Raw genomic sequence first — 12,470 nt, 5'->3', positions numbered from 1 at the left:
CAGCCCTGGAGAGGCATTGATGAGGAAGACACACCTTCCCCTAAGGAAACTTGCTAATACAGTGTAGGGGAGACACAGAGGTTTTGTAGTTAAACTAGGCTCTGAAGGCCACCTCTCCTCTTAGCAACTACACATTGGCCACTCATTTAACTTGAGAACTGAGTATAACCACACTGCTGTGGTAGTAACACACCTTTTCTTGTCAAAGAATGAATGATCTTTGAGTAGCTGCAGTGGACCAGTGTCCTTTGTCTTTTCTGTGGTTCTGTACAGAGCTCTGGAGCAGCGAAAGCGTGATGGCATTCTGGACAGAAACAGAACTCCTACCTCTGAACATGTGACCTTGCCTTGTATTCAGACTTGGATTTGCATATCCCTATAACAGATGGGTTGCAGTAAAATCCTTCTGATCACAGACTCTGTATTTTAGGTCACCTTTCTAATCAGTATGCCAGAAGGACTGCTTCACACTGTCATATAACTTTATTGTTTGTTTTTATTTTATTTCTTTATTGTTTGTTTTTAAATGAACCTTTCCTTCTAATTGGGGAAATAAGGCAAACACTTAAGACACAGTCTAAAACTGCAAGCATAAATCTAGCACCTGATTAGTACCAGGTGAGCAGTACAGACAGTTCATACTACAGAAATTGAGAGCAAGGAATAATCCTGGTGACCTGAGAGTGATGACATTGTCAGGACCAGTAATGAAAGTTACAGAGTGATTGAAGAGGAGAACCACCATTTAGAGGTTCTTTGAATTTTGAGAAGTCAGTTTTAGTAGAGGAGAAAAGAAGAAAATCCAATTGAAAAAGATTAAGGAATAAGTAGATAAATGCAGTTTTACCCAAATTTGAGCAGGGAAGTCTTGATGAAATTCAGTTCAAATTCAGCTTGTTAGCAGATTGTTAAGAATTTTATATTCTTCAAAGGCAGAGAATTGGAGGGACCTTTTATAGATATAATGGAATCCTGGATGTTGTAGCTAAAATGTTTTCTGAATAACTATAATTAAGGTGTGTAACTATTTCATAAGTATATCATAACTTATCATATCTCAGATATTCCTTCTTTTTCAGAATTGCCTTACATCCTTAGCCATCTCTTCACCTCACAGTCACTGTCTATTTTCAGTGTGGTGATACTAAAATATTAAGGAGTATCAACCACTTTAGTTTACAAAAGCATTTCTGTATCTAAATTTTCTTGAATATGTCTTTTGATGGCAAATACTGTTTATCTGAATCTCCAGAACAAAAAAAGATGTTTTTATATAGTGATAGAGGAATTAGTTATACAAAATGTATGGATGTGTGAAAACTCATCAGACTATATACATTTAAAATTTGTTCATTTCACTGTATGTAAATTATACCTCAATTAAAAAAAAAAAAAAAGCAGCAAGGATTTGTTAGGGAACACTATTTGGTCAGTTTTATTTATATTTACTTCTTTCTAGCAGACAGCCCTGGAAAACACCTTGGATTGTAGACTCAAGTAGTTACTTTCTGCTAAAATCGTACATGAACTGAATGATTTCTCATTTCCTAAGCTGAAGTTAGGTTTTTGTTTCCATGGTGAAAACAATTGATTGCAGAAGCCATAAGATTATTGAATATGCTTACAAGTGAGTTGAGTACAAAAAATTTGGAAATTGCCATTTTAAGTCATAAAGTAAAAAGAAGTAGATGCCATTGACATTCCAAAAGTAAATAAAATTTTTTTTAGGTAGTCCCATCTACCATACTTCCCAGTCCCTGGGATTCTCCAGGCAAGAACACTGGAGTGGGTTGCCATTTCCTTCTCCAATGCATGAAAGTGAAAAGTGAAAGTGAAGTCGCTCAGTCGTGTCCGACTCTTTGCGACTCCATGGACTGTAGCCTACCAGGCTCCTCTGTCCATGGATTTTCCAGGCAAGAGTACTGGAGTGGGGTGCCGTTGCCTTCTCCACTACCATACTGTACCCCTCCCTAAAAAATAATTGATTATGACTTTCAAAAGTAACACATCATTAGATATATTTACTTCAGGAGGGATTATCAATTACATATGGCTTCTTTAGTCTTTTAATTCCTTAGTCCAGTGAGCTGTGCCCATCTTTTGCTATGTTTTAACTTGTTTGAATGCACATTGTTGAGTCACTGTTTTAGAGCATTGTAGCCCATTCACTCTACTTTTTACACAAATTCTATTCCTTGAAAACCTAACAAGACTTTTTGTGTCTTTTCTATGTTCTTTAGGATCCACAGACAATCAGAACATTAACTCTCATCTCAAAAACTATTCAGACTTTGGGAAGCTGGGGGAGTCTGTCCAAAAGCAAGGTGAGTGTTACTTTGTATTGCTTTGTGTTCACACTTCTAAATGTTGTTAAACCCTATGATCCCTGCTCACTCACTGCTCCCTCCCTTCCAAATTAAAAACAAAGCAAAATCAAAAAACTATATATAGAGAGAGAGATGCGATAGTTGTCTTTTAAATGTCTTATCTTAGTCACCTGTTAAAGAAGACAGTTTCATTTAAACTAATGTGTCTAAGATGGGGTAGAGGGTCTAGTTAACAGATGTAAGAGCCTTGTCTTTATCTTTTTGTGCCATAATCATCAGGCAGCTCTTGAGAAAAATCTTTAGCTCCAAACCCCATAACTCTCTTGAAATATATGATTGAACCCCTTTGGGCCCTAATCCTAAGCTTAAAAATACAGCCCATTATATTCTGTATTCTTAGTTCTCTACTTAACATATATAAATTCTGTGTGTGTGTTTTTTTTTTTAGTCAAGTTTCAAAGAGACATTCATGTGTGAATTTTTCAAAATGTTTCAAGAAGAAGGATATATTATGGCAGTTAAAAAGGTAATGATTGTTTTACTCTGGAAATATTAACTTATCAAATAGCATTAGGGAAATAACATTTTATATTGTTCCTGGGAACCAATCCCCAGTTAAAAAAAATACATTTAAACTATCTGTCAAATATAAAAAGGCTGTCTTTTTCGGCTGTTCTCCCTCCATACATAACTATGGGTTTTTTAGCTATGGAAATACCTAAATGAGTTTTAGCAACGCTAATTATAAATATCTAGAGTTAAGATTTCTTAACAGCAGCACCGTTGACAGTTTGCTTGGGTAATTCTTACTGTGAGGGGCTTTTTTGTGCATTGTAAAATGCTTAGCAGCAGCCCTGGCCCCTACTATTGGATGCAAGTGGCATAGGCCCGGTTTTCACAACTAAAAATGTCTGTCTCTAAGCATTGCCAAAAGTCCCCTGAGGAGCAAAATTGCCTCTGATTGAGGATCTCTGGTCTCGGGAGAAAGGCTTAATGGTACCTGGTATAAAGTGGGCACTTAATTGACACGGGAAAAAAATATATGAATTATTGAATATCTCATATACAGTATAGGCTTGTGGTTAGTAACCTGAGGAAAGTTAATTTAATATGTATGAAAGCCTACAGTATATAATATCCTAACAAAAGGCCTACAACAAACCACAGTTGCTATACTTAGAAGCTGAGAATGTTTTGAGAAGATTTTTACTTTCTGAGTCTTTAGTTCTGAGTCATCCCAAACAAAATACGCCATTGTTATAAAACCCTAAAAATTTGTAAAGAAAAGTTATTTTGAAGTATATCTAAGCTTAGCTTGAAGAAAGTACTGTCTTATTTTTCACAATTCTCACTTAATGAATCCAAACTAACAAGGTCAGATTTTAAAGATTGCATTCAAGTTCTGTAGTGATTCACTGGTGACCAAGGGGTTGCTAAGCGTCGGACAAGACTCAGCGACTTGACTTTCACTTTTCACTTTCATGCACTGCAGAAGGACAAGGCAACCCACTCCAGTGTTCTTGCCTGGAGATTCCCAGGGACGGGGGAGCCTGGTGGGCTGCCGTCTATGGGGTCACACAGAGTCAGACACGACTGACGCGATTTAGCAGTGGCAGCAGCAGCCAAGAGTATATTTTGTTGAAGAGCACATTTTGTTTGTATTTTTGTGTGTGCACTTTAAAAATTCTTACACACAAAAAAAATAAAAATAAAAATTCTTACAGAGACTCATGACTGAAAATGATTATTGAAAAAATTAAAGCCAGTTGGAACTTTTTCATCTAGAATAACAATGTAAGTTCAGCCAAAAATATATATATATATTTATTTAAGCAGTGATTGAATGCTTTTGAGGAAGAAGTCTTTCAAAAGAATATGCAGAGTGGTACAGTGGGTGAGAATCTGCCTGCCAGTGTGGGGGACACAGGTTCAGTCCCTGCTCTGGGGAGATTCCATGTGCTGCGGAACAACTAAGCTCACACGCCACAGCTCCTGACGCCTGCACACCCTATGGCCCACAAGCCGTAACTACTCCCCTGCGTGCTGCAGCTTCTAACGCCCATGTGCCTAGAGCCTATTCTCTGCCACAGAGAAGCCACTGCCACGAGAAGGCCACACACCACAACCAAAGAGAGCCCACATGTAGCAGCAAAGACCCAGCACATCCAAAATGGAAAATAAATACGTAATTTAAAAGAAAAAAAGGTAACTCACATGTCCCCTTTAAAAAAAACACACACTAAAAAACGTTCAAAAAAAAAAAAGAATATGCAAAGAACAAGCTGGCTTTTTTATTTTTAGGACATTGTTGAAACAGTTGTGGGACAGTGTAGGCAGACTTCTGTTGGCAAGATTATAATGTACTGTCTTTTGTTTTGGGGGCTGTTTTTCCATTTCCATGACCTAGGCTCTGGCAGCATCTGATTTCTTTTTGCTGATACAATCATCAGAATGTGTAGTGGGTAATGTCAGTGGAGAAAGTATTTAAGGGTGTCAGGAGTTTAGTCTGCTCATGATCTGCTCTGAGTCACCCACTCACGTTCCCGTGAACTATCACTGTGGTACATCTCCTGTCTCAGATTTGTATAGGATATTTTGCCCTAACATATGAATTTTATTATTTACTGGCTAAATCTAGATATGTGCAGCACTAGGAATAGCAAAAGTTTATGAAACCCAATTTCTTATTTAATTAGTAGTACTCTCACTAATGACATTGGTCACTGCTCCAGAAGAGAATAGTTTATAACTCTGAATCCTATACTTAATTTCCACAAAGTCTAGGAAGAATACCAGAATAGGTCTATAAACAGGTTGACCATATAATTTAGTGTCCAAACCTACAAAGTTCTCAAGAATAAAAAGAAGTACTTTGATTATGCCACGACCAAAGTTGTAGACAGAATGGCCCTGAACAAATTGAGGCCTATGTTCACCCTGCCTAGAGTCTACCTTAATTATTATGTTTCCTTTTGCTTTATATAACTAGGTTTACCTCATATTCCTTAACAGTATAACAAATAAGTAATAAACTTAATAACTATAAATAAATAATAAATATTAAATAAGAAAATTAGTGCCCACAGGCAAACACTAAGAAATAAAATATTCAAGTAATTCTTTCTCACTGCATTAGTGGATGGTCCATTTGTGAGAACTGAAGACGTAATAGGACACTTCTTTAGTTCCCTTGAATACTTCTTCTTTGTCACCCACATATGCTTCAAAAGAAACTCTGTCCTTGTTCTTTCACTTACCAAGATTTCTTCCAGCGAACTTGAAGTAAACATTATACTGGAAAATACCACAAATGGAGATTCTCACGGGCACTCGATAGCCAGTCTTAGGAGAAAATGACTGTGCCCACAAATTCTGCTTTAGATTATTCACTATCGTCCTTACTGGAATGTACTTTGTTTTTGTTTTAAACCCTAAGCGGGACAACACAGAAAAGTATAAAGGAAAAAACAAGGACTAAACAAATAGTTCACTTATGGGGCAAAATAGGAGTCTTTTCTAAGAACAGGAATTGTCCCTGAACCCTGAATTTTCCTCTCCTATGAAGAGAAGGCCACATGTCAGGAATCTCTTGACCAGTTGAGGTAACATATTCATGAAGTTGAATGCTGCTCATTGGGTGGTTTGCCATTGCTGGATTTGGGTAATCCAGATTTTCTTGAGCCACCACATTCTCACATTTTCCATAGGAAGTTTCTAAATGGTTATTAGATTTCCAGGTTATTCCAGAGAACCCAAATTATACTTTCGTCATAACTGAAAATATTAGCTCTGCGGGCTGAAGTCAATTATATATAATAAAAGTCAGCAAACTTTTCTGTAAGGGCCAGTGAGTAAATACTTCAGACTGATGGCCATGTAAAGGCAGTGCTGCATATTTCGCTATGATTTTACAACTCTTTAAAAATTTTAAAAATGTTCTTAACTTGTGGGCCTTGCAAAAACCAGTTGAATCTGGCCTGCTGAACTATAGTTTGATGATCCCTGACCCCACAATATAGGTTCACAACCTGTGTCAAAAATCTTTGGTAACAGAAGTATTTCAGAATTCAGTTTTTCAGAACTTTGAAAGATAATAAGTATATGCTATATATTATAGGGGGTGTCATGTTATAACACCCCGTAATCAAACATATCAGTGTTTATGTAGCATATTAGTGAATATCCACCCTAAGTAGGATAAATGGCTTTAAATAGCCTTTCCCCAGTTCACATTAAGTTACTGTAAGTGAGTTTACTGTAAATCAGAAGCAAAAAGGTCTGTGTACTCAGAACTTTATAGGTTTCAGAGTTGCAGTTAAGGGATTGTGGGTTGAGTTATTCCTATAGGGACACATATTCTGGGTTTTAAGTACCTTTAAGCTGTATTTTGGGGTCTCCTCTACAATTAAATACGTGTTTTGCTTGTTAATGAAGAACTTCACTATATTATCTATCTGTGACACTGATAAACTGAATTTATGATGTACCTTATCACAAAGTGTAACATTTGCCCCTTTCTTCATTTAGTTCTTGGATGAAATTTCATCTACTGAAACTAAAGAGTCCAGTGGTACAAGTGAGCCTGTGCACCTGAAAGAAGGGTAATTTAATGAAATTAGATATTAAAGTCGTATTTCAGTATAGACAGTAAGTAAGTACAAAGAGCATGGGTGCAGAAGTGAAGAAGACTGGGTTTTGTTCTGAGCTAAAACTGCCCGTAACATCAGTCAGGTAATTCATCCTCACTGTCCTATTAACTTCATGCCATACGGACATGACTTCTTTCCATACAGTGCGAGAGTTGTTTTCAAAAATAGTGAGATGGTGGGTGTTAGAGTACTTTGAAAAAAAAGTAACAGCATTGTTCAGTCCTAGTGTTTTCATTGGAAGTTAAAGGGGAAAATTACTCATTTGGCCTTTTTAGTTCTGGATAGGACAGTTGTAAATACTAAGTTATTTGAAGATTTTATTCCCTTAGTATGGCCAAAATAAATGTAGCAGTTATAGATGGCAAAGACGTTTCATCTACTTAATATAGTCTTTGACAACTGTTCATGTCATTTAAAATTAAAAGAGGAAATGACTTTGCAAATTTTTTTTTGTTTTGGATTAATTCTTTTAATATTTGTAGCTAAATGTTTACATCTGTTGTTTTGGCAGTGAGATGTATAAAAGAGCTCAGGGAAGAACTCGGATTGGAAAAAAGAATTTCAAGAAACGGTGGTTCTGCTTAACAAGCAGAGAGCTCACCTACCACAAGCAGCCAGGTAGTTGTGCTTATGCTTTTCTGTGGGGTCTCCTCCTGCTTCCCAGTGAAGATGGCTTTTCCCGCTGCTCAGTGTGACTAGTGAACCTTTTTACTAACGTTAATAGTTTATGGTTTCTTACAGTGACGCATACACCCTAAAAATATAATAAATATGTGACTAATGACACCATGTAAATAACATTTTTTCTCTTACATTGACTGTCTTGTGTTACTTAAAAATGATGTTCCTAAAAAAAAAAAAAAAAAAGATGTTCCTACAGTATGCTCTGTTTTCTAAAAACCCATGGTAAATCCATTTTTTTTTTTTAAATTAGTATATAAAGAACAACAGTTAGATATTTTAGAACTTAGAGGTTTCTTGAACTTCCAGAATCAGATTGGTAAGAATCAGTTTCTAATAAATGAGAGTGTTTCAGTAGTTTGCCAAAAATTCCCACAGTTATACCATAGACAGTGTTTCCTATTCAGTTAAAACATTCATTCATTTATATTAGCCTGGCTAACTCTTAAGATGAAAATTCTAGTAATTTGCCTCCTGAAAAGGCACAAATTGTCTTTCTGGGTAAAGAAAGCCATCTTCCTATAGTGTGATTTGAGAGTTTCAGAGAGGCAAAGTTTGTCCCTCAGTGGACTGACATAATGCTTATCATCTCTGCCTTTTGAGTGTATTCCTTTGGGGTAAAGCATTATCCATAGAAGGCCACTAGCCTCTGATACCTTGGCAAGAACTTAGTATCTTGATCATAGGTCACATACAGTAAAATCCCTTCTATTTGAAGTGATCAGGACCCAAAGCGTCACTTAGCCAAAAAGGTCAGTTAAAGCAAGAATCACTTTAAGACAACAAGAACAAAAGATGCATGCGTAGCTTAAGTAGTTATATGTTTGTTTACCAGTCTTTTGATAGAGAGCCAAGATCTTTTCTTGGTTGATTTCTCCAAAGTGAAGCTGGAAATTATTAATAAATATTTGAAAAGTGACCCAATTATAGAATCCTTTTAGAGTCATAATAGTTACCCTAAGCTTTTGCCACTGTCTCGCAACCATATAAATCAATTTGATTTGTGTGGGTGCTGGTCTCCTTTTTTGAAAAGCTTTTCAGAGTGCCTGATTTTCAGATAAATATATGCCTCTTGGTGTCACTTACTGTGTGACACTTACTGTGACACTTACTGTGTCACTTTACATAATGTTAAGTAAATTATAATTACAGCATGGAAAAAGGGCATAAAGTCTGGGAACAAACCTACTGGACTCTGTAATCAAAACAGCCTAACCAGTGGAGATCAAAGGGTACAAGCTTAATAGAACCCTAGCAGCCACAAGGATTCAGTGTCTCATGAGCATCGCTCAGGATGTTTGACAGAGGAAATGGAGTCTTGGTTAATCTGTCAAATCTGTTAGGTGAAGAGTGCCTGGTATAAATTCTGAAATGATAAACACTAGACATAAGATACTTTCAAGAGAATGTCCTTTCAGTTAAGTATGGGTGCTTCAGTAGAGATTCTTAAGGAGGAAAGTGAAAAGAAATTCTGTTTCATAATTCCTTAGAATCTTTAGCCAGAATGACCAAGTATGTCCAAATACAGTAGTAAGACATATGAAGCCAGATGCACTATATTTTTAGGCACCTAGATGTTTTGTTGTGGAATATGAATATTCTAATGACTAAAGATCAGCAGGCTGCATCCCTGCACTTCCAGACAGCATTCTTTAAGCTACACGTTTCTTAAAGTTTTAGTGGTTATAGTTTATATTGAATACTATATAAATGCTCTCGCATATATAGTAACATTTTAATAATAGCTGGTATAATATGCTGATTATGTTTTCATAAGTTAGTCATTCTCTATGAATAAATTGGCTGTTTTCTCCTCATTTAAAGTATTTTCTAATCTAAACCAATATTCTGAAGTCTTTGCTTTAAGACTTCAGGAATCAGATGATAGTTTCAGATCCTTTTCCTCTAGAAAAAAATGCATGTACACACAAGAGACACAAGGTCTCACATATAATTCCAGGAAGTTCATAGTTCCAGAGGCTATACACAGTTCTTAGGAACTTCTGTTCTATCCAGTGATCTTATGAGGATAAAATTCTGTAGAATGATTAGATTGGTCTAAGCTATAGAATAGACACATTGGAAGTTCCATTATTTTCAGGCCTTAAGAAATTTAACATGTTGGAATGGCATTGGAGGAATGAGCTCTGTTACATGAAGTTTCGAGATTATTTACCAAAGCCAACAGTTCTAAGCACCCATGCTTTTTGTTTTTAACTGTTTTGTTGGATTTTTCCAAAATGTATTACATGCTTCCCTGCCTTCTAAAAAAGAGTTCATTGAACGTAAGTTAACATTTTCTAGATGACTTGGGGCTCTCATTGATAATGTTAATTATCATTTAGTACTCTGATTTAGTGATGTTTTCAGGGCTGCTTATGGATGTGTGCAGCTGTTTACTTCCCAGCTACATGCCTTGGACTGCTGTGCTATTTTGTGTTCCTGTGTTTGCTTTATACAGTTTTTCATTGTCCCCTTTATGTTCAGGCTGTCACCTTAAGTTTCTTGTGCTGTCAGTGAATGGTAATGTAACATCTCACTCCCATCTTTACCCCCAATTCCATTTTTACTGCTAATATACTGTGAGTAAGGATGTAGGTACTGTGTTTGTTAAAATTATGCATATGATTAAAAGGCTTTGACTGAACATTTCAGGACTTTCCTCTCTGACTAAAATACATAGGCTTTGGATTCTCCCTTTGGTTGCTCTGCAAATGTTTTGCTTACTTCCTGGTTCCTTGCAATTTTCTGCATAGCTAAGACTGCTAGTTAGGTAGTTTCTTATTACACTTTATGACTTTGGTGTTTCAAAGAGTGCCTCCCAGATATTCTGTAACATAGCTTTAAATCATTGAGTCTTCACTGTTTGCTCCTACTGGACACTAATATTCTGAATGAAGTATTTCTGTCACTTAGAATCAAATAAAAGATTCTTTTTCTAATTTACTAGAAAAATAATTAGAATTCTCTCAGTTTTAAGGGTTTTTCTCAAATTAGTTAAAAACTGATGCCCACTTAGTAATCAGTTCAGTTCAATCGCTCATTCATGTCCGACTCTTTGCGACCCCGTGAATCACAGCACACCAGGCCTTCCTGTCTATCACCAACTCCCAGAGTTCATTCAGACTCATGTCCATAGAGTCGGTGATGCCATCCACCCATCTCATCCTCTGTCGTCCCCTTCTCCTGCCACCAATCCCTCCCAGCATCAGAGTCTTTTCCAATGAGTCAACTCTTCGCATGAGGTGGCCAAAGTACTGGAGTTTTAGCTTTAGCATAAAGCTAAAACTGGTTGGATCTCCTTGCAGTCCAAGGGACTCTCAAGAGTCTTCTCCAACACCATAGTTCAAGAGCATCAATTCTTCGGTGCTCAGCCTTCTTCACAGTCCAACTCTCACATCCATACATGACCACTGGAAAAACCATAGCCTTGATTAGACGAACCTTTGTTGGCAAAGTAATGTCTCTGCTTTTGAATATGCTATCTAGGTTGGTCATAACTTTCCTTCCAAGGAGTAAGTGTCTTTTAATTTCATGGCTGCAGTCACTGTCTGCAGTGATTTTGGAGCCCAAAAAAATAAAGTCTGACACTGTTTCCACTGTTTCCCCATCTATTTCCCACGAAGTGATGGGACCAGATGCCATGATCTTTGTTTTCTGAATGTTGAGCTTTAAGCCAACTTTTTCACTCTCCTCTTTCACTTTCCTCAAGAGGCTTTTGAGTTCCTCTTCACTTTCTGCCCTAAGGGTGGTGTCATCTGCATATCTGAGGTTATTGATATTTCTCCTGGCAATCTTGATTCCAGCTTGTGCTTTTTCCAGCCCAGCATTTCTCATGATGTACTCTGCATGTAAGTTAAATAAACAGGGTGACAATATACAGCCTGGACGTACTCCTTTTCCTATTTGGAACCAGTCTCTTGTTCCCATGTCCAGTTCTAACTGTTGCTTTCTGACCTGCATATAGGTTTCTCAAGAGGCAGGTCAGGTGGTCTGGTATTCCCATCTCTTTCAGAATTTTCCACACTTTGTGATCCACACAGTCAAAGGCTTTGGCATGGTCAATAAAGCAGAAATAGATGTTTTTCTGGAATGAGGTTCATGACATTGTACATGAGACAGGGATCAAGACCATCCCCATGGAAAAGAAATGCGAAAAAGCAAAATGGCTGTCTGGCGAGGCCCTACAAATAGCTGTGAAAAGAAGAGAAGTGAAAAGCAGAGGAGAAAAGGAAAGATATAAACATCTGAATGCAGAGTTCCAAAGAATAGCAAGAAGAGATAAGAAAGCCTTCTTCAGCGATCATTGCAAAGAAATAGAGGAAAACAACAGAATGGGAAAGACTAGAGATCTCTTCAAGAAAATCAGAGATACCAAAGGAACCTTTCATGCAAAGATGGGCTCGATAAAGGGCAGAAATGGTATGGACCTAACAGAAGCAGAAGATATTAAGAAGAGATGGCAAGAATACACAGAAGAACTGTACAAAAAAGATCTTCATGACCCAGATAATCACAATGGTGTGATCACTCACCTAGAGCCAGACATCCTGGAATGTGAAGTCAAGTGGGCCTTAGAAAACATCACTACGAACAAAGCTAGTGGAGGTGATGGAATTCCAGTTGAGCTAATCCAAATCCTGAAAGATGATGCTGTGAAAGTGCTGCACCCGATATGCCAGCAAATTTGGAAAACTCAGCAGTGGCCACAGGACTGGAAAAGGTCAGTTTTCATTCCAATCCCAAAGAAAGGCAATGCCAAAGAATGCTCAAACTACTGCACAATTGCACTCATCTCACACTCTAGTAAAGT

The 12,470-nt window shown here is 37.2% G+C and overlaps 1 protein-coding gene across 8 annotated transcripts in view; it reads left to right on the top strand.

The window, feature by feature from the left end:
- Window positions 1-12,470, top strand: part of RASA2 (RAS p21 protein activator 2) — a 126,542-nt gene that overhangs the window by 96,148 nt on the left and 17,924 nt on the right. For 6 of the 8 annotated variants that reach the window (XM_024990153.1, XM_005201878.5, XM_059885214.1 and 3 more), the window contains 4 exons: window positions 2,241-2,324; window positions 2,776-2,853; window positions 6,855-6,928; window positions 7,488-7,597. In XM_024990153.1, the coding sequence (XP_024845921.1) occupies window positions 2,241-2,324; window positions 2,776-2,853; window positions 6,855-6,928; window positions 7,488-7,597 (346 nt within the window). The remainder of the gene's footprint in view (window positions 1-2,240; window positions 2,325-2,775; window positions 2,854-6,854; window positions 6,929-7,487; window positions 7,598-12,470) is intronic. The other 2 variants (XM_024990161.2, NM_001193020.3) reach the window with 1 other exon arrangement.

Source organism: Bos taurus, chromosome 1 (genome assembly GCF_002263795.3).
Source record: "Bos taurus isolate L1 Dominette 01449 registration number 42190680 breed Hereford chromosome 1, ARS-UCD2.0, whole genome shotgun sequence".
NCBI lineage: Eukaryota > Metazoa > Chordata > Mammalia > Artiodactyla > Bovidae > Bos > Bos taurus.
Note: the sequence above shows the minus strand (reverse complement) of the source record. Positions and strands in the feature narration are given on the sequence as shown.